A 22831-nucleotide genomic window follows, 5' to 3' on the forward strand; every position below is an offset into this window, starting at 1 on the left:
GAAGCTCTCCTTTCCAGACATTCCTCCCTGAAAATGGTATTTCATCTCAGGCCTGCTTCTGAGAAGTGGGGTGTGGTTTTACTCATCCACTTTCTACCAGGACAGTAAATGCCTTAAAACCATGGACTGCCTCTCTTCACCACTGTGGGGAGCCATGGAGAAAGCCTTTGCCTATAGAGCCACCATCTAATCTCCGGTAGAAGGCCTCTCTGTGAGGTAGAAGGCCTCTCTGTGAGGTAGAAGGCCTCTCTGTGAGGTAGAAGGCCTCTCTGTGCTCTCAGCCGTGATGACCAAGCCAGGCCTAAGACCGCTGCCCATCAAGCCTGGACTCTCCCCTTGGGACCAAACGGAGCACTACCTTTTCCCCTGGCCCCAGGCTAGATCTAACCCTTGGGCCCCCATTCCATTCTCAGCCCTTCCTCTGACTCCAGTGACACCTGGATGCCCAAGAGCCTGAGAGCCAGACCCTTGTCCTTGTCACAGCCCCTGGGACCCCTGAGCCAGCTCCAGCTGTCCCGTGCCTCAGACTCTGCCTCTCCACCTCCAGAGCAGTGTCCCAGGGCTTCCCTACAGCACAGCACCCACCCAACGACCGCGTGGGGCAAGCGCAGTCAACTTCCTGAGTTCTGCTTCCCCGAGCAGCCGTGCCCTGTGGCAGAGTGGACACAGGACCCATGGCCCTACACTAGTGGGAACAAGTGGGGGTGTTATACCCTTGAAGGAGATTCTGGTCCCAAGCCCCTTTCTCTTTCTTGTTCTGATCCTGTCATGGTGTGCTATGCCGTAGCAGGCTCAGACCAGGAGGTCCAACAGCCACAGACTGAAACCTTTAAGGCCTGGCTCACTTCCCCCAGGTAGGCTCTACCTGCTAAAGGTTCCATGACCTCCCAAAAGTAAGCCACCAACTAGGACTAAGCATTCAAACACATGAGTCCGTAAGGGACATTTCGCTCAAACGCTAACTGTTCATCTGTGCAAAGGTGCCTTCCACAGATTTCCAGGAAAAAACATGAGAGTCAATGAAAGGAACCTTCACATGTTTACCGAACTAAGCTGTGTGCAGAACTCTTGAGCTGAGATTCACAAAGAACAGGAAGCTTTCTAAATCTATGCCTCTGTCTTTCCCGTGCATAGGTGGACTCCAAGACAGTAAGTGTCACCCACCACTGCCCTCAACAGCCAATAGCTCTTAGGGGAAGGCTAGACCCTCCATGAGCCCCACCCCATGCATGCCGGATGTTGGCCAGCACAACCTGTGCAGACCGGATGCAGCTAATGAGGGTTGTTAATAGTTCACAAGTGCAACAGCCATTATCTAAATGGGAGACAAAAAACGGAAATGGGAGTTTTAGATTGAGAAGAAGAGTTTACATCTCTCACGTGCGCCATAGGCTCGCAGTTATGAACAAAGCTGACCTTTAAAAATGTATTCACTAAGTGTCTTGATGTTTCAATTTTATGACCAAAGTGCTAAAGACGATAAGAAGAAAACAGTCTGCTACTGTTGGGATGACTCCCAGATGAATCCCCAACAGAGCAGAGTTGAGAATGGGGCCTAGTTGAAGGTTCTCTGTCCTCAGGAACGGATTGGTGCCTCTATGAAGAAGCTCATGGGAGGGGCTTGTCCTTTTCTGTTCTTCTGACGTGTGAGGATGAGGAATTTGCCCAATTTTTTCCTTCCCACCTTCCACCAAGAAAAGCAGCCTGAGACAGCCCCAAAGCAGAAACTGGTGCTTTGATCTTGGACTTCCCAGACTCAGGACTGTGTGAAACTAATTTCTGTACTTTATAAATTAGTCAATTTATGGCACTGTATTATAGTAAATCAGACAGGCTTAGGCACATACTTTAAGAAACAGGCAAAAGAGGCGAACAGATACATTAACAAGGAAGATCAATTAGCAGGAAATAAACACAGACAATGGCACCTAACACCATTAGTTACTGGAGGATTCAAATTCAACCACAACCAGACTTACTACATACCTAGCAGAGAAACAAAACAAGAACCAAGACAAAGGCTGAGACAGCAAGCTCTGTCAGGAGTGTCATTCAAAGCTAGAGGGACTGCAACCACGCCCGGGCACAGCAGAGTCTGTGGCCTCTGCACTCCTGCAGGATCAGAGTCTCTTTTTGTGAAGCATTTGGAATACAGAAGCAATGCCTATAATCACAGCACTCAGGAGCCTAAGGCAGGGTGATTAAAAGCTCCAGGCCAGCCTGGGCTACAGAGCAAGACTGATTCGAAAGAAAAAAGAGGTGTGGAGGGGGAGGGTTAGTCAAGACTATAAAGAGGCCAAAAGAAAGTGATTAGGGTTGGAGGTCATTAAGGTCCAGTTCCCTTGATGAATCCTGCTAGCTTTATGTGAAAAGAAAAATCAAAGGACACAGATATGGACAAACAGACAGACAGACAAACAGACACACACACGCGCACGCGCATGCATGACTTGTTTCCAGGTAGTGCTCTGTAAGACATTACCAGCAGGAACATTGTACCTAGATGAAGCCCCTTGACCCTGAATCTCCAGAACTGTCAATCAACATGATCCTTTTTATTATCGCTTGCCCATGATATTACTGCGTCAGCAGCAATAGAAAGGAGGCCACTACAGCAAACCATTTTGAAAAACCAGCTTGGCAGTCACTTATAAAGCATGCAAAGGAGAATAGACCAAGCTTCCTAGAAGAAAATACCTAAGGTAATCTTATATTTTGGGTTGTGAGCCTCACCTCTAATGACTGAGCCATCTCTCCAGCCCATCCTAAGGTAATCTCAAGGGACATAGCTTATGTCCTCTGAAATCTATCAGCATTTACAATTTGAGCAAAGAACAAACCTCACACGAACAGCACTCAGAAGTAGGTAGAAGTTAGCTTGCAGTAGTTCTGGCACCCAGACCCAGTGCTTGTCCCCTGGATCCTGAGAAGGTCAACTCCTTCACAGGAATGTGAGTGAAGATTCAAAGCACACCCTCCACCCCCAGGACTGGATAGTTCTCCCTGCAGCCACGGCGCCGATACTTACCTCCCTTGTCCCACCAGTAACCAGGGACACTTGGGGAGCAGTCTGCACGATCTGCTGCAGGATGGTGATGTAGGTCTGAATTTCCAGAAGATTCTGTTGCAGAGGGAAAGCATTTTCATTAGAAGTTGAGGTGCCAAGATCTTCACCACCACCACCACCACCACCACCACCACCACCACCACACCCTATGCAAGGCCAGGAATGAATGAATGCCTGCACACATTGTCCCACAGCTGTGACCACACTCGGGAGGACAGGGATAAGCTGCAGCTGCCACTGATGGTGGCACCTTGCAGTGGGCACTCCACCTCTGCCCGAAGCAACGGGGCAGAAGAATACACCGGGGCTCAGTTTATTTTGCTATTTCCCTTCAGGTGCCTTCACACACCCTCACAGAGCCCCGAATGACACGGGCCTGAGCAGAAAGGGGGCCAGACAAGGCCTGGAAGCTACAAAGGACTGTGACAGCACAGGACAGCGCTTCAGTGAGAGGGCAACTTTAGGCAGCCACACCTACACTAAGTGACTTATCGGATATGAAACGTCTTCTCAGATAAGCTTTCCAGGTCTCCGAGAATAAAGGTCCCTTTCTGAGACAGGGCTAACCATCTACAGGGTGACCTTTACCAGACAATAGACCTTCCCTAGCTCTGAGCAATGGCTGATAACACAGTCCTGTACAGAAAACAGCCTTGATCAATCAATCATTGGTCAATTTGTTCCGGAAACTACGAGGGCCCCAGTCCAAGAGTGAAAAAGACCAACCTCTAGCCTTCAGGTGAGACCAATGCTCCCTGCTCTCACAATATCCCCATAGCCCTCTGCGAATGTAGCTGTGAGCCCTTCCTCACCAGGCTGGGTCCTAACAGATAATGAGTAGCCGCTTCCCACCATTGTTCTAAGTGCCTACTTTAGGCTGTCTCCAGGCGTTACTCTCAGATAAGCTAAATGTAAGGATGCTGGAAGGTGTGGAGGAGGAAAGCGGCAAGGGCCTGGTAAGAGGCTGGGAGGATTGCAGGGAGAGGGTACTGCAGTGCAGAGTGCAGGGCACACACAGGGAGGTGGGGACGGTGGGAGGGAGAGAGCTCGGCTGGCCTGGCCCTTGCCCAGCTCCAGACTCTCTAGATTACCAAGTTGTCTTAGTAGAGTTTCCCCAGAGAAAGATCTGGGTGTGGACAGCTGAGTCGGGCAACGGCTCAGGGCCAGGTGACTAACAGGACAGGGGAGAGGCAGGGAAAGGACATTGGCTGGGCAGGGTGTGCCATCTGTGGCACTCCCGTGGGCATGGAGATCAGCCTGCTGGGGATCTCCCCCAAGTCCTGCTGCCCAGACAAGAGCAGCCAGGGAGTTCACACCAGACTCCCATCAGCCACTGCACAAGGCTGCTCCAGGGGTGCAGAAGCTCCCCAATATTGCCTTTTTTTTTTTGAGACAGGGTTTCTCTGTGTAGCCCTGGCTGTCCTGGAACTCACTCTGTAGACCAGGCTGGCCTCGAACTCAGAAATCCACCTGCCTCTGCCTCCCAAGTGCTGGGATTACAGGTGTGCCCCACCACGCCCGGCTTCCCCAATATTTCCTATGAGACAGAGACACTGCTAAATAAGCCCCTCAGCAAAGAGGCACAGATTGTATCAATGAAACAAGGACCCCAAGAAAGGACACCACAAAACGAAAGCTTCGCCAAGAAATTCTAGCCTGGGGTGAGAGCAGATAGAGACCCTCGGGACAAATAAGAAACTCCTCATCCACCAGAGGAAACAGGCCCTGGCAGCCCCGGCAGCTAACTCTTCACAGGACACTTTCTGTCTTTGGAAGATGAGGGGCTGGGGTACGAATTCTGGTCTCAGCTGTAAATAACCTCATTCCCTTTGTCCAGGTGATTCTCAACCTGAGGGTCACGACCCCTTTGGAGTCAAATGACCCTTTCAGACGATCACCTAAGACTGTGGGGGAAACATTACAATCTGTAACAGTAGCAAATTTATAGTTATTAAGTAGCAACAAAAATGATGTGGTGGGAGGGGGGTTCACCACAACAGGAGGAACTCTATTAAAGGGTTGCAGCACTATGAAGGTTGGGAACCGCTGCTTTACCCGTTCCTGTCTCTGAGTTCCTGCGGGTAAGTCGAGGCACAACAGACCTGAGATTCAGGTTACCATATGGGCAGTCAGAAAAGACCAGAGCCTAAGACCACTGCCTTCCCTCTCTGTCAACCCATGGTTAACCAGAGCAGCTCTGAAGAGGATGCCACTCATGGTTTCAAGGCAGGAAGCAGCCCAGAGAGGCCAGGCTGCTCACTCACTGCTACACAATGCTAGGATTACAACATCCCGTGTGCCAGGGCCTCCGGCATCACCCGTAAGAGGCGTGTGAGGGAGTGGAAAGGTCAGGGTTCTATGAAACAGGAGACTCCTAGCTGAAGTGGATATAAGCCCACAGGAAGGACAACGGTGTCAACTAACTCAGACCCCTCAGAGCTCCCAGAGACTAAGCCACCAACCAAAGAGTACACACGGACTGGCCCACAGCCTCTGCTGTATCCATAGCAGAGGACTGCCCTGTCTGGCCTCAGTGAGAGAGGATGTGCTTAATCCTGTAGAAACGTAATGCCCAGGGAAGGGGGATGGAAACTCATGGAGGCAGGACCAAGACGGAGGACAACATTTGGAATGTAAATAAATAAAATTATTAATATAAATAATAAATTAATAGAGGAGGATCCTAAAAGAATGTGTGTTAACTGGTTGCCTCAAAGGCAGAGCTAAGTAACATAATACCTTAAACACACATACACACACACACACACACACACACACACACTCACTTTCTCCCTTCTCTTCATTTTTTCTGAGATAAAACAGTAGACGGCTACCTAAACCATTTTGTAAAGGACAGACACTAAAACCTAACATCACAATCCCGGCATATCCTGGCACTGCCCACTGATATGCTCTGTGCCTCTAGCTAGGTAAGTGCTGTCCGGTGGCGGGTTCATGCCAGTTCAGGGTTTGTAGTCACACATGGTTCACTCTAGCAGTCTCCTGCCCAACCAAACCCACACGGGGTTTTGTAGGAGAGAGGGTTTCCCACAGCGCTGGTTACCTTTTTGTACCTGTCCTTGGCCACACTGATATCTGCCTGGAGAAACTGTGCTTCCAATTGAAGGTGCAGGTTACGCAATAAGGCCTCATCGGCTTCCTGAAACAACAAAAAATCCATGCCAGAGTCACAAGGAGCACACAGGTGTAACGTGAGGGCAGGGCAGAGGGGAGGGCTTGATAAGGGATCCTTGTTCAGTGGGTCTAGGATACGCTCTCACTTCTCCCTCTCTCTCTCTCTCCCCCCCCCCCCGTCTCTCATATATATATATATATATATATATATATATATATATATATATATATATATATATATATATATATACATGACACACAGACACATATATATGAGAGTGTCTGTTTGTGTGTCTGTGTGTCTGTGCATGTGTGTGTTCGTGCGTGCGTGTGTGTGTGTGTGTGTGTGTGTGTGTGTGTATGTGTGTGTGTGTGTGTGTGTGTGTGTGTGTGTGTGTGTGTGTGTGTGTCTGTGTGTGTGTGTACATGTGAGCCATCTTGCATGTGTGGAAGTCGGACGACAACTTTCAGGAGCTGATTCTCTCCCTCCACCATGGGTTCCTGGGATCCAAAGCAGGTCATCAGCTGTGGAGCCGCATAGAGCAAGTGCTTTTCCCCACGGAGCCATCTTGGCAGCCCTACATGCTGAGTTCTAAATAAAGCAGTAGGCTAGCCAGTAGGCCTGGCTGAGAACAGTAGTTCTCATTATGCAGCGATTTTGAACTCAAGGGGACATTTGACAATGTCCAGAGGTACAGTTATTGTCAGGACTTGAAAACAGGGTCAGGAAGACTGCTGGAAGTCTCCTACAGTACACAACAGTCCTCCAGGCCCCACCACACTCACACGACAAAGACTATTATTACAGCCTAAATGTCCACAGCACCAGGCTTCAGAAACCTCATCAAGAAAAGGCCAAGAGTTTAGATAAAGTCACATTCCAAATAGCCTTTGTGTTTGTTCTGTATCTTGCCATAGGTAACTTGAGTTTCAAGACCAAACCTATGTGAAGGTGGAGGGAGATAAATGACCCCACAAAGTTGACCTCTGACCTTCACACACACACACACACACACACACCATAGCATGTACCCCCATCCCCCCACATCACATCATACACACACACTTATACATACATACAATAATAACAATAATAATGAGATCATTTTAAAGCCTGTGCTCATGTCTGAAATTGACTTAAATGCTTCAGTATGTATGATGTGACATTTTAGGTCTGTCAGGAACCCCGACTCCCCAAGACAACATTGCCTAGGCACACCTGCTAGTACCTGAGGTATTTGCCAAATGTTTTTGACCTCTTAAGAACTTTTCATGATGAATGCTAGTAATGGCTTTTCATTAATAAAAGTAGATTCAGGTTTGGTCAAACTATTTAAGAGACACTTCTCTCCAAAGTGAGAGTTAAAATAACCAAGATAAGTGGACGGCCAGGGTTTGATGAGACACCACCCTCTTTGACCACAACCCCCAGCAAAGTCCTTGGAATGTAGCTTCCGGAATGTCACCTGATTCTCTAACTGTTCTTATCAAAAGACTATAGCTGTAGGAAGATCCCTGACTGCCTGGTGCTGACAGGCAGGATATAGAAACTCTGACTCTACCGTGGGACCTGCCTCAAGTGGCCTTCCCCCTTCCTAGACACTGCTGTCTTTACACCTGTGACACTGGAGAGCCAGAGTTTCGGGGAGTCTGCTTATGACCCCATAGACTTTTGGGGTCTGTGTCAGAATAAATACTCTGAATGTATCCCCCACCTCCTTCAGAAATAGCCCTTTGATGTGTAGGGGCTGACCGCCCTGGAGCTGCAGCTATCTGGGACAGATGTGGAGGGTCAGAAAAAGACACAGAGCCCATTTCTTGGATGCGTTCTGCTTTCCCTTTTTCCCTTTTAAGCCTATACAGTTAGGATGGGCTAGGTATGGGTAAGTCCTGTTGATACTCCTTTTTAGCCAAAAATGAGCCTATATTAGACCCACAATTACTGGAGAATTAGAAATGGAATTCCACGCACTCCTTGTCCCTTTCATTATTCCTAAGAGAAATCAAACACTCAAAATCTTATAAATGGAAGATCAATTTTGATCTGCTCACAATTTTTTTTAAGCCAGTGACACCATCCTTCAAGTAAAGTGCATCACGGAAGCCACTGTGTAAGATCAAATCAGAGGTGCTGCCTTTATTTTGTTTCCTTTGAGATGGAAATAGAGATGGACCTTAGACATGCTAAGCACATTGGATCATCTTCCTGCAGATCCTAAAAGAACACAGCCCATCTGTCGCAATTCTAGCCCCTTAGTGGTCCTCCAACCAAATCCATGGAGTTTATGGCTCTAGCAAGCACATTTCAAGCCTAAAGTCTTTGGAGGAATCAGTGGATCCCTCCGTTCATTAACAGAAACTAACAGATGGTACAGGGTTTGGACCCTGCCATGGGCTTTTCTGGGATGCTGAGTGGAGTGCCCATCCTCCTAGACACCTACAATCCATCCACACCGCCCCCTGGGGACTATGCCAGGACCAGCTTTGGCTCCCACAAGGCAATATTTCAAAGCCACCTGTCATGATAATAAAAATGCAATGCTTGTCTTTAAAACAGGATAATCAGATGCTTCTGTAAGCACATGTCTTGCTTGGAAGACAATCATGTACTAAACTGCCCAGAAAATCCCAGAGGTGATCCAGCACTTGGGCACTGTGCAGTTGCTGATAGGATGAGAATTTATTTTGGAAGTGCGTTCTTTTATTTGTGCCAGAGCACAGAAATGTGTAGACGCTTGTGTTTTCATTCTGCCTGAGATGCTGTCAGCTGAATTTCCAAACGCTGCAGCCACAGAAGCATCTAGATTTTTCAGAAATGACTGCCTGCGTCAACTGTCTAATTTGAAAAAACAATCCAACCCTGATACCGTGTGAGCTCAATACAGGGGTAGACGGTTCACAAAACAGATCATGCCACGAGAGAGCTAGCTATAAATGCGAAGGCTCTTGAGGATTCCGATACCCTTTCCAGGTACTGAGGACACACAATGATGTTCCACATGGCCCAGGACATTTACAGCCCCACCCCCACTGTGCTGGGCACGGAAAACAGGGCTTTGCGCAGGCTATGAAAGCACTTTACTTACTACCAAGCCGTTTTTGAGAAAGGAACCGAAGATACAAAGTTCAAGGTGCAATCGACCTTGACAGCTTTAAAGCCCAGCTGCTAAAGAATGGAGAACCAAGGTCATGAAAGCCAACGGCGAGCTAGGATTTAATTGCAAACACTTTCCCTTCAACCCTAGATATCAAAAACACCCATCTTCCCAGAAATGTTACAAGCTGCTCTCCGCCTCTGTCTGGAGGAGGCGCTGGCTGAGCTGAGGCTCCTCTCCTTGGCCTCATGTCTGCTCTCCCCCCCCCTTCCTTTCCTGCAAGCCTCTCTACACATCAGCCTCCTCCTAGATGCCTCCCTTCCCAGCCCACCCCCACCAGAGGGAGGAATTCTTGAACCTGTAGAAGCTGGTAACCCTGAAGGTGGTCGATACGTTTTCCATCCTTTCTGCCCTAGACCTCAGTGTTTCCTGCTCTTCCCAAGAGCAGGACATTCTCTGCGATGTCAGAGGCAAGGAAGCTGCAGGGTCTGAGGCAGCCTTTGAAGGGTTTTCATGGTTTTTAAGTAAACTCGTGTACCTAGAAGCTACATCAAAGTAAATTGTTCGATTTATAGGAAAGAGGGAGAGTAAAGCTTCAAAGTTCACTTCTTAGAGCCCTCTCAACTGAGAAGCAAAATCAGGAATTATTGGTAGCTGGTAATCTTCTAAGTACACATATGTGGCAACGAATTATAGAGGATGTACAAGCCTGAATGTTTATTTAAAAGCCATCTGCGGTTCTTGCTCCATCAAAAGGCTGAGCATGTGACTAACTCCAGCCCTGGTGTTTTAAGTGCTATGTTGAGGGTTTTATTTCCCTTCAAAGTGGGGAACAAAGGGGCCTGCTCTAAGGTATATGCTGTTGAGAGCCAAAAATGACCAGCCATGTTCTGGTCCGGAAGTCCAATTGCATGAGCAAAATGAACGTGTGACAGCAGTGTGAACAAAGAACCAAAGACTGAATCAATGTCTTCCCACAGCCACACCCAAGGGTGAAATCCTCCTGCATGTGACATTCCAGGAAATGACCCTGAGACTAATTGGAGAGGCAGAGTCGGTTTGACTAAGCAAACATCTCCAGACTTGTGGAGCAAAATCTCTGACCCAAGCCGACAAGACGGCTAAGCAGTTAAGATACTCGCTGGCAAGGCTGGCGACGTGAGGTCAGCTCCCAAGACCCATGTGGTGGAATGAGAGAACGGACCTCTGAAGGGTCCTCCAACCACATGCGATGGCGTATGTGACCACCTACACAACACCACAACAACAAATGTAAATAAAAAATATAATCACTTTTCTGACCAACAGGATGAAAATTCCACTCTTCCAACCTCCTCAGTTGAGAACATCCACAGACAGAGAACAACAGGATACAGAGGGCAAGCCCGGCAGACAGAGCACCGCTGTGAACAGGGCTCGATCCTGCTAGAAACCCTGGAGACTTGTGGAACTCTCTCCTCTGAGGGAGGGATAACTGGGGAACTTATGCATGCACTGCTGACCCTCAGTGAGTAAGTTTCACTTCCTGGAGTGTGCATGCCCCGTGCTTCTGGGCTGACTGAGTCGAGTTCCCACAGCAAGAGGCACAGGAAGCTTCCTTGTTCCCTGCACATGTGTCCCAGGATAAGAATCCACTATCAAGACCTAAAGACCGCCTTTAACCTGCAGCACTTTGTGTCTAGATTCTGAGACTGTTTCTCTGATAGTCTCTGATAGGAAACAGGGAATGAACCATGAATACAAAACGCTCCAGCCTACACCTGCTGTGCATGGGATGCAGAGTCTGCAGCTGCTTAAGCTCATGGGGAGTTTGTCACTGGAGGAAGAAGGAGCTGGGCTGATTTCTTTCTAGGAGTGACATGTGCCCCATCAAAACCCAGAAGCTGATCTGGACTCCCACAAGCTGATCCAAGGACCTTCCCAATCCAGTGTTTACATAACTTCACTTAACTGTTCACTCTAGGTTTTCTTTAGATTAGTTCCGTTTTTTCCTTAGGTTGATTTGAAATGAACTTTTTAATGTAGTATACTTTAAATACAAAGCAACCATAAAAATTCATGATTCAGGAGGCTGGAGAGACAGCTGAGGAGTTAAAAAAAGCATGTGCTGTCCTTCCAGAGGGCCCATGTTCAGTCCCAGCACCCATGTTAGGTGGTTTATAATCCCATCTTCAAGGGAATGCCAGGTGGCTCATAACTACCTCTAACTCCATCTCCAAGGGACCAGATGCCCTTTCTGACTTTCACAGGTACCTGCAGACAAGCAGCATATTCTTACAGACACACATATACACATAAATAAAAATTTTTTAGGAAAAAATTATAACTGGGGCTAACAGATGACTGGGCAGTTAAGAACACTTGTTGCTCTTGCAAAGGACCTGGGTTCAGTTCCCAGCACCCACAAAGCAACTCATAACAATCCATAACTCCAGTTCACTAGGTTCAACTCCCTCTTCTAACTTCTGCAAGCACCAGGCCACACGAGTGTCACATAGACACACATGAAAACAAAACACTCACTCACATAAAATGAAACAAATACATCTAAAAAAAATATCAATTCACAACTACGAAAAACTGTACTCCTCCATAAACCAGCTAGAACCAGTTCTGTTCCAACAGGCCCTGTTTGTTACAGTTGGGGAAAAGGAAGCTGATAACTGTCGCATCAAATGCTCTGCTCATCACCACAGATGAAGGCTGTGCACTGCCGTGTGAACGGTGAGTCATGCATATTGTTCAGTCATTTCACGCTCAGGAGGCAAAGGAGACATTCTCCCATCACAGCGATGGTGGGAACTTCCAATTTCACAGATTCGGAAGTTGAAACTCAGAGAGGTAAGGGGAATGCCCCCACCAAGCCCCACCCCCCAACGCCCCCAGTCTCATGGATACTTACTCAGTAGTGAGATAAGAGTCTACTAACATGCTACCCTTCTCTTTTGGATAGCACAGCTCCCTTGTGGGCAGAAGGATCTTACAGGGGAAAACCACACCAATTCCCTGTGCTAGCCGTCACCTAAACGCTCAGTGGCAATATCGTGAGGGTAATTCTTGCGGGGCTGACAGTTCAAATGCTCAACCTCTACATCACAATATACATGAAGGTCAGGTGGCTGTTTTCGCTGGGAGGGGAAATGGGAGGATATCTTTTCCTTGGTGCTCGGGTTTCTATGTCTGATTTTTTTCTGCTGAGATGAGTTTCGTTTGTGAGAAGAGAGAAAAGGCAAACAAACAAAAAACCCTTTAGTTCAGAGTTCAAACCAATGATTAATGGTTTGAACTTTCAGCTTCCATGAGTCAGTACATCATGGTGGGAGTGTGGCAAAACAAAATTATTCACCTTGTACCTACCTCTAAAGGGCATGAAGATGGAACTGAGTCTCAAAACCTTTTTTGCGAGTATGTTCCCAGGGAACTGAGGACTGTGTATTTTTTTAACAGCCTGCTTGTTCACTGTCCCGGCTAGGTCATACCCTTCCACAACTCTTTCCCCTTCCCCCTCCTCATCTCCTCTCAGCTGGTGGAAGACCCCTGGGTACCCCCTTACCCTGGCATATAAAGTCTCTGTAATGCTAGGTGCATACTCTCCCACTGAGGCCAGACAAGGCATCCCAAGTAGAAGAACATATCCCACAGATAGAAAATAGTTTTTGGGATAGTCCCTGCTCCAGTCCTTTGGGACCCACATGAATACCAAATGCACATCTGCTGCATATGTGCAGAGAGGTCTAGGTCCAGTCCATGTAGGTTCTTTGGTTGGTGGTTCAGACTCTGTGAACCCCAAGAGGCTAAAATGCTTATCTTCCTATGGAGTCCCTTTGCCCTTCAAGACCTGTAATCCTTCTCAGTCCTTCCTTCTATTCCTTGATAAGAGCCTCCCAGCTGTAGTTGTCTGTTTCTGAGAGACCCCAACTCAAAATTTTTAACCCCCTAGCAATTAGCCTAGACATAGTGCAACTTAGAAAACCACCAACCTTAAGATAGCACTGCCCCTGCTTCAAGGACTAGCGCTCCATCCCCGCTCAAAGTAACTATGTTTGCCCAAGATAACCTGAAACCTTCCACTGATCCATGAATTGCCACTTGATCTCCCCATTCCTTATGATCTAGATCACTGCCTAAACATCCTCTCCCCTTTCTCTTTATAGTCTTTTTCTTTAAAAACCCCCAACTGCAGCTGCACAGGGTTGAACTCCTCTGCCCCTTCGTGGGATATGAGTGCGGCCTCAGTGCACTGGAGAAATAAACCTCATGTGCTTGCATCAAGAAGGGTCTCTCGTGAATTTTCTGGGGCATCGTCCTATCCATCTTTATATATTGACCACATTAAGTACTTTGTTATATTCATTAAGCTTACTCATATACAAGAGTAAAACTCAAAACTAATCCTTCTAGATAACTAAAACATGAGAAATGTCTACTCAGGCTGGAAAAAGGGAGACAATTTGGGGTACAAGCAAGGGAGGCGCATAGGGCCAACCCTCCCCCACACCCACACACTCATCCCCCACCAACCTAGAGTCAGTCTGTGTCCTCGTAGCACTGCTGAAGCATGACTTTGCCATATTCCTATTGTGTCTAGCATGCGTACATGCCCTCTCCTCATCCTGAGACAGTCCCAAGCGATAACTGATGGCCTCTCATCAATCACCTGTGGCCCCCCTCTCCCATGGTCGAGGTGTGAATCACACATTAGCTGCTCCCAGAGAATGGGCACCAGATGCAGGTGATGTTGATAAAAACAAAATTGGGTTTCCCAAATGTTTAGTTCTGATTTTACTACCACTTTGGCAATGGAGTTCCGACAAAGCTAGGAAGTGGCCAATATCCAGAGTAACCCCTGCTGTCTAAAGTGGCTGCCGGGTACATGGGGAGAATTGGAAGGTAAGTCTGTGCTCAGGAGGGAGGAGTTTTGTCTAAGTTAGCACTTCTGCTGCTGTGGGGACACCATGAGCAAAGGCATCCGGGAGAGGAAAGGACTTATGACAGCTTACCCTCCCAGGTCATACTCTGTCACTGAATAAAGTCAGGGCAAGAACTGAAAACAGGAACGTGGAGGGCGGAACTGAAGCAGAGGCCACGGAAGAGTGCTGCCCGATAGTTTGTTCCTCATGCCTTGCTCTGCCCGCTTTCTTACACATCAGGACGACCAGCCCAGGGGTTCTCATAGCAATCACTGATCAAGAAATGCCCTACAGACTTGCCTACAGGAAATCTGCATTTTCTCAACGGACATTTCCTCTTCTCAGATGACTCTAGATTGTGTCAAGTTGATAAAACAAACAAATAGGACAAGTTCGGTGTCTGATCATCCAGAAGGATGAGGCTGTGAGCGGGGGGGGGGGGGGGGGGGGGGGGGGGGGGGGGGGGGGGGGGGGGGAGTCGGAGGGCTGGCCAACAACAGCATCCCACGACTCCTTCCACCCCAACGGGTGAGCTCTGGTGTGACCAGAAAAGATGATGGCTCTTGTTGCTCTTAGCCATGCCTGTGTCTGTCCAACCCTTTTGTCCACAACAGAATCTGCCACTCACAGCAGGACGCTCCCAGCTCCAGCAGAAAACCCAATCTGGCTGATGATGTGCAACTGGAAAAGGGAAACTGCCCTCCCTGGGGACAACTTCATACAACCATTGCAGGAATGTTCCAGAATCCCTGGCACCTCCCCTGTGGCTGCTTTTGTGCTTCAAAGAGAGCGAGCTTCAAGGGAAATGGACGTTTCTTCCCCTCTTCCTTGAGTCCTTTGCTCAAGAAAAGCAACCTCAAGACTATTGGCCAAGAGAACAGAGGTATCAATTTACACAATAAACCCTGTCATTTGTGATCCATCTATCTGGATAAGACATCGGTGGGCTCTTTGCTGTACTGCTCTCCAGGGCAGAGGTATGAGGAGGTAATAGGACCTTCAAAGGCTGGGGCACAGCGGGAGGGTCCTCCATCCCCTGCCTCAGCTATGGCTTCCTATTTTGCCATGCAAACTCATCTCACCTGTTCCCACAATTGAACTAAGCCAGAGGCCCTCTTCGCCAGATCCAGTGGCATGTGTTTGAACTAGTGACTTCCAAAACCGTGAGGCAAAGAACTCTCTCTTCGTTCCAAGTTTCCCATCCTTGGGTATTTCATTATACTATGGAAAACATGTTAACACACCTAGCATAACATATCAGTTTCGTGCTCTATGTTTCTCTCACGAGACCACATACAATGCATCATAGGGGGTTTTTGTGTGTCAGTCCAATCGCAAATACGCACGGGCTTTAAGAAGTCAAAGAAGAAAACGGCAGCAAGACAAATGCTAAGACACACAGCTGCTCCCACCATGTGGGCTGTGAGGAAGCCCCAGGCCCCAGACTGCGCTCTACTCACCTTGTTGAGCCGGCCCAGCATCTCCTTCAGCACCAACTGACATTCACACTCGTTTTCGTATCTGCGAATCGGACACACGAGCAGGTTAGACTGCTTCTAGACTTCCACTGTCACAGATGGCATTACCACCGTGAAGTTCAATCTCAGATAACGCCGTGCCCTTTTCTTTAAAGAGGCAATTTTAATCTTAAAGAAAGAGCTAATTCCGCACTTCCTTCCCCACCACTTCCCATTTTCATACCACCAAGCACACAGGAAATGCAAATGATGGGAAAATATAAATGAAATAGAAGTCTTCCACCCCAGAGCACCTCGGCTGCTTCCCACCCAGAACCTGAATGATGCGGACATTAGGTCTCAGCATGGCTGTAACCCAAACACGGGATGGAGACAGGAAGGCTACTCTGTTCAGTCTGTGGCAAACGACACATTTCCTCCACTGCTGTGCTCCCTCACATTGCAACGTGTCAATGTTTCTGTATTATATTATTCATCCTCACAACCCAAGAAAGAGATTATTGCCACCTTTGGGGAGGGATGAGGAACCGGGTTGACAGCCTCGCTGGGGGGCTCAGGATGTGGGTATGGCTCAGTGCTAAAGTGGTCACTGCCCAACCATGAGGACCTGAGTCTGTCTCCCATTTCCCTTAGTTTGGAATCTTTCCGGAGCCACGTACGTACCTTATTTGAGAAAGGACCTCAAGGAGCATGGAGCAGGGGGTAAGGAAGGGTGACAGGCAGCTGGCACCGAGTGTGTTGTCAAGCAAGCTAGCACCATGGGCAGCTAACACGTGCATTAGCTATTCAAGTTAGGGGATTGCTCTGACTGGTGGCCTTTGCCAGAGGCTCGGGGCCACTCCTTCCATTCCTTTAAAGGTGAATGTTATTCCATTTTATGTATATAGTCTATTTTATGTATGTGCCATATTTGCTTAGACACACATCTGACAATGGCACCTCAGTACTTATACATTCTATTGTGACCAGTGCGTCTGTGAACATGGTTGCACAGCTATCCTTTTCCAGAGTCAGATTTCAATTATTTCAGGTGGATGCTCAGAAAGAGAAGTGCTGTGTCACGAATAACACTGTGTTTAGCTTTTGGAGCAAGCCCTCTCCATTGCAGCTGTGTGGCTTCAGCTTTCTGTCAGGGAGGCCCAGTGCAACCATCCTTACAAACACTTGATCTCTGTCTTTAGCCATCTGAATGGACACAGAGTGGGCCCACGTCACTTTAGTGCCTCTGTTACTCACCACAGAAACCAATTCTAATTAACACTGAGTCCAACCCACACAGGACAACTTTCTGTGGCCTGTTCATCTTGGCCCATGAGTCAAAGTCAGGCCCTGACAGCTGTGGAAGGTGCTGTGTGTAACCTCTGTGTTCTCAGACTTAAAGAGCAGAAGGACATGGCTGGAGAGGTGGCTCAGTGGTTAAGAGCACTGACTGCTCTTCCAAAGATCCTGAGTTCAAATCCCAGCAACCAAATGGTGGCTCACAACTATCCATAACAAGATCTGAAGGCCTCTTCTAGAGTGTCTGAAGACAGCTACAGTGTACTTAAATAAATAAATCTTTAAATCATTTGGAATGTAAACAAAGAATATAGAAAATAAAAATATATATAAAAAAAAAAGATGATAACCCTCTTCGCACAAAAAAAAAAAAAAAAAAAGAGAGAGAGAGTGGAAGGACAACCAAAGCCAACCAACACAGCCAGCCAGGTCCAGGAGCTGCTCGCTGCACGTCAAGTGTCTCTAAACTAGTTTTACATTTGCGGCCATTCCTCTTAGCGCGGCTCTAGTAGAGCCGGGACTTGTTTTGTAAATAGGTAATTACCTTTGAGAATAACATTGTTAACAAAAATCTAATTTTCTCATGACCTTTTTCCTGCTAGAAACATCTAAGACTCTCTGCAGCTTAACAACATGTTTGGTAATGAGCACAGCAACATTGTCTCATGGGGAATTTTCATGCAATAAAGACCCATCCAGATATATTAAAGAGAAATGATTTCATTCTATAAAATTCATAAGAATTCCCATATTCATATCAGTGAGTTCATAAAGTAAAAACATACTTTATTTTCCGTTATCTAGTTGTTTATATAAATGATTGTTTTGTTTCCAGCAATTTGTATAATTGATTATATTCATTATTGTATTTTGGTGCTTTTCCTAGTTTTTAATAGTTCTTGTTGTTTACTGTTTTATTTAGTCTTTGATGCACTGAAAAGATGCCTGTGAAACTGTCCACCTTCCTGACAGAGAACATGTCTGACAGAGAGCATGACTGACGGAGAGCATGTCTGACTGAGAGCATGTCTGACGGAGAGCATGACTGACGGAGAGCATGTCTGACGGAGAGCATGTCTGACGGAGAGCATGTCTGACGGAGAGCATGTCTGACGGAGAGCATGACTGACGGAGAGCATGTCTGACGGAGAGCATGTCTGACGGAGAGCATGTCTGACGGAGAGCATGACTGACGGAGAGCATGTCTGACTGAGAGCATGACTGACGGAGAGCATGTCTGACTGAGAGCATGTCTGATGGAGAGCATGTCTGAAGGAGAGCATGTCTGACGGAGAGCATGTCTGACGGAGAGCATGTCTGACGGAGAGCATGTCTGACTGAGAGCATGACTGACGGAGAGCATGTCTGACTGAGAGCATGTCTGATGGAGAGCATGTCTGAAGGAGAGCATGTCTGACGGAGAGCATGTCTGACGGAGAGCATGACTGACGGAGAGCATGTCTGACTGAGAGCATGACTGACGGAGAGCATGTCTGACTGAGAGCATGTCTGATGGAGAGCATGTCTGAAGGAGAGCATGTCTGACGGAGAGCATGTCTGACGGAGAGCATGACTGACGGAGAGCATGTCTGACTGAGAGCATGACTGACGGAGAGCATGTCTGACTGAGAGCATGACTGACGGAGAGCATGTCTAACTGAGAGCATGTCTGACGGAGAGCATGTCTGACGGAGAGCATGTCTGACGGAGAGCATGACTGACGGAGAGCATGTCTGACGGAGAGCATGTCTGACGGAGAGCATGTCTGACGGAGAGCATGTGTGAAGAAGAGCATGTCTGACAAACAGGCTGTGGGCCTCGAGGCTCCTGCTTTCCACTCACCTAATGACTTTCACCTGCCTCTGGCTACACGCCAGTTCACCTTGAGAAGGAAAAAACAAATCTGTGATGCAAATCGGTTAGTGTGTGTGTGTGTGTATGAGTGTGTGTATCCATGAATGAGGATGAGTGTGGAATGGTGTGTGTGTGCGTGTGTGTGTGTGTGTGTGTGTCCATGAATGAGGAAGAGTGTGGAATAGGGTGTGTGTGTGAGTGTGTGTGTGAGTGTATGTGTGTCCATGAATGAGGATGAGTATGGAATGGTGTGTGTGCATGTGTGTGTGTGTATGTGTGTTTGTAAAGATTTTTCAATCACACTAACACAAAATATTACAACTTCTCCTAGGGGAAATGGTAGTAAAGAAGCTAATGTGGTACTAAATCAACCACAGAATGTGAAGACCGGCTCTGTGGCGGTCATACAATTCAATGAGAGGCTTCTACCCCAGCTTTGATTACTCAATTCCCAGATAAAAGACACGTGTGACTTTTAATTTATTATATGCCCAGCTATTAGCTGCTGGCCACTTTATTTAACAATAGCTTTAAATCAAGGAGCGAGGTCATAATGTACATATGGATTCTCTCATTCCTGGGAGCAACCAGGCCTTGGGAGCCAGGACTCATTATTACAATAATGTCAGAAGATCAAACTTCAACAATCAGGAATCTCAACATAGTTGGTCACCAGTGAGGTCTCATGGGAGTCATGTTCATCCAAATCACATCAGATGACAGCCATCTGGGGACCCAGGACAACCTGGCAATCTACCAGGCTGCCCCGGTATCTGAGCTGCACAATACTGTGAATGTGGTTAATGCCACCTAACTGTATATGCCAAATGGTTATGATGGTATTTTCACATTATGTGCACTTTACCACCCCACACCAAAAGAAGAAGGGCTACCGACCCATGCAAATGGAATAAGCAATTTAGTGTAGCATTCCATAGTCTACAAAATCCGGACGGGGAGACAAAGGGTACACTCAGTAGTAGAAGGCTGCCCAGAATGCACAAAGCCCTAGATTTGACCAAAACACCAAATTTTGAACACATTTGTAATGCCAGTTCTAGGGAGGTGGAAAATCAAAAAAATCCAAGGACATGCTGGGTAGAGGTGGTGCAAGTCTTTAATCCCAGCAGTCCAAAGGCAGAGGCAGGTAAGTCTCTGTGAGTTCAAGGCTAGCCTGGTCTACAGAGTGAGTTCCAGAACAGCCAAAATCACATAAAAAGAAACCTTGTTTGGGATAGGGGAGGGGAGCCAACACCAAGGCCAAGGCGAGGCCGAAGCTACGTGCACTTCCCTGTGTGTGCTGGTACGCCAGCTTCACCTAAAGGACAGCCTGTCTCTGCCCACACTCTACAGGAATCCAGTAATGGATTTTCCAAGACTGTTTTGGGCAGATTGTACAGCCAGGACCAGTCTCTGTTCAAGCCCTGCTCCCCACAGGGCCCTGCAAGGCTTATGTCCCCATGAGAGATGGAGTTTCAGGTCCCTTCTTGCAAACTGGCTCCTACGGCTCAAAACCAGGAATGGAAAGATTGATGGATTTAATAAACTATCCAGCTCTCCAATAAATTCTCATTATGCTTCGTTTTAATTTATTATGGAAATAGCAGTTGGACTTGATAAACAAGCTTTAAAATACATACACTTAATCAAACATCATTCCCAGATGTTGCCCACAACACCTTGGAGACAGTTAGACTTGGCACAAGCGGCGCTGGATGCCATGACCAGCACAGGCATTCCTTAAATGAGTGACTTCCCCAGATCCCTTCCCATGATGAGCCTTTGGCTGTGAAGGTTTGAGGCCATTGGGTTGTTTGTTTGTTTGTTTGTTTGTTGGGGTATTTTTTTGTTTTTTTTTGTTTTGTTTTTTTTGTTTTTTCGAGACAGGGTTTCTCTGTGTGGTCCTGGCTGTCCTTGAACTCAGAAATCCACCTGCCTCTGCCTCCCAGAGTGCTGGGATTACAGGCGTGCACCACCACTGCTTTTCAAAAGCATGGTACTGTACCAATGATTACCAAAGCGCTTTTCCTGAAAGCTAAGTAATGAAACCAACATAGGTACCCAACAACAAAGGAATGGATGAAGAAAATGTGAGAAAGACAGACAGATGATATATCTGTGAATTTTTCAGTCATAAAAAAGAAAACTATGTTGTTCTCAGGAAAATGGATGCAACTGGAGATAGACATTAATGCCAAGTGAGCCAGTTTCAGAAAGCAAATATAGGTTTTCTCTAATTTGTAGCTGCTAGATTGTAAATAGTCATATAAAGTCATACACCCATACCACGCAAATATAATGAAAGAAAAGAAACTGTATAGGGGAAAAGGGAGATAAGTGGGAGGGAGGAGAAATGAGAAAAGGGAAGGTAAAGGATCCAGAGAAGAATGTGGTTAAAGTACCTGTGTGAAAATTAAATTGAAAAAAGTATAGAGAAATCGGTCATGTGAGAGTACATATTCTGAACTTATAGAACCGGGGTGGTGCTGGACACTGGGGGGGGGGGGAGAGGGTGCAGCTCTGGGGTGGTGCAAATCACCTTGCCTTGTTGGGTGTTGGCTCAAGGCAAGCACCAAAAAGCTCGAACTTCACTTTTAAAACTTGTGCGTTCAATCGCATGTTCTACCTTAATGTCCTAAAACATAAGAAAAGTAAATGAAGCCGAAACCCCGGAAAGTGCCATGGAATTGAAAGTTGGGCGTCTTTAAGGCCCACGCATCCAGATCCCACTCTCCAAGGGACAGTCTGCATTTGCCCCACGGCTCCCGCCCCGTCGCACGTGCGGCCTCAGTTTCCCTGCCCGCTTCTCTTACTTGCTGCGGAACTCGTCGAGCGCGCGCTGCGCTTCGGCCTCCTGCCTCTCCAGGCGCGCGCGCTCGGCTGCCAGGTCCCGGGCGCGCTGCAGGTTGGCCTCGACGTGGCGGGCAAGCGCGTCCTCGGGCCCGGGCTGCTCGCCCAGGCGCTGGAAGGCGTCGAGCTGCCGCCGCAGGCCGGCGTGGCGCTGCTGGAGCGCGCGGGCCCGCTGGACCTGGGCGGCCACGCGCTCGCCCAGCGCTTGCAGTGCCGCCAGGCCGGGCGCGCTTCCCCCGGGCTGGGCAGCGGGGCCCGCGGGCTGGGCGCGCTCGTAGCGCTCCTGGCGGGCCTGGAAGACGTAGCTGCGGCGGTACATGGCTCCCGGAAGGCCGCGGCCTGATCTGCGCTAGCTAAATAACCCGGCCGGCCGCGCTAGGACGTTCCAGAGCCCGTCAGCAGATGTGCCCTCGGGGCGGGAGCCCAACAATGGAGAGCCGAGGCTGCTTTGTGCGCGGGATTAGCCGCCCATCCAGCTCCCGGGGGGGGGGGGGGGGGGGGGGAAGGGGCATCTGGCGAGGACCTCTTTGTTCCGCCTTTGTGGAGGCCTGATGCTGTGTGACTGCACAGAGGGAGGGTCAGGGGGGACAAGAGACGCATGATGCTCTTTTGACCGGTTCTCCCAGGCGCTGTGTGGGACACCCAAGGCCAGCTTGCTGCAGTCCAGCCGCAGAGGGCCTGGCACTTTCTCCTGTCCCTTCTAGCTTTCATTATGGAACAGCGATTTTGTTTGTTGTTAATTTCAGGTTTTTAACGGCGATACAATAATAACGTGGCTGAGTCCTCGGGGATGGCTTCCTAACTATGCATGCAAATAAAATGGTCTACCGTGTAAGTGCTGAGTTGTCCGTCTAGTGATTTCTTACTACTATTTGTCTGTGTGTTTTTGTGAGGACTTTGGAAGACTGGTGATACTGAGCGGTCACCATCGCTCCCTCACGAAGGAGGTGAGGTTAGATGCTCTAAACGGAACAGAAATCCTGACAGTCTAAGGATTTAATAAACTATCCAGTTCTCAAATGAATAGTCTCATTATAGCAGTTGGAGTTTAAAACAAGCTTTGAAATATATACATTCACTCAATTTGATAGTTAGACTTTGATAAAATTCAAAAGCAAAACTAGCGTTGAAAATATTGAACTATTTGATGAAATTATGCCTGGA

General features: G+C 47.9%; 1 protein-coding gene across 2 annotated transcripts in view; it reads right to left on the minus strand.

The window, feature by feature from the left end:
- The window catches only part of Bfsp1 (beaded filament structural protein 1), a 40415-nt gene extending 18259 nt beyond the window's left edge, over positions 1 to 22156 (minus strand). Inside the window, exons 1-4 of one of the 2 annotated variants that reach the window (XM_052183775.1) lie at positions 21631 to 22156; positions 15668 to 15728; positions 6132 to 6227; positions 3029 to 3121 (exon numbers count right to left, since the gene is read on the minus strand). In XM_052183775.1, coding sequence (XP_052039735.1) covers positions 3029 to 3121; positions 6132 to 6227; positions 15668 to 15728; positions 21631 to 21986 — 606 coding nt within the window. In that variant the 5' untranslated portion in view covers positions 21987 to 22156. The remainder of the gene's footprint in view (positions 1 to 3028; positions 3122 to 6131; positions 6228 to 15667; positions 15729 to 21630) is intronic. The other variant, XM_052183776.1, reaches the window with a different exon arrangement.
- Between the last annotated feature and the right edge of the window lie 675 nt (positions 22157 to 22831).

Source organism: Apodemus sylvaticus, chromosome 5, assembly GCF_947179515.1.
Source record: "Apodemus sylvaticus chromosome 5, mApoSyl1.1, whole genome shotgun sequence".
NCBI classification, from domain to species: domain Eukaryota; kingdom Metazoa; phylum Chordata; class Mammalia; order Rodentia; family Muridae; genus Apodemus; species Apodemus sylvaticus.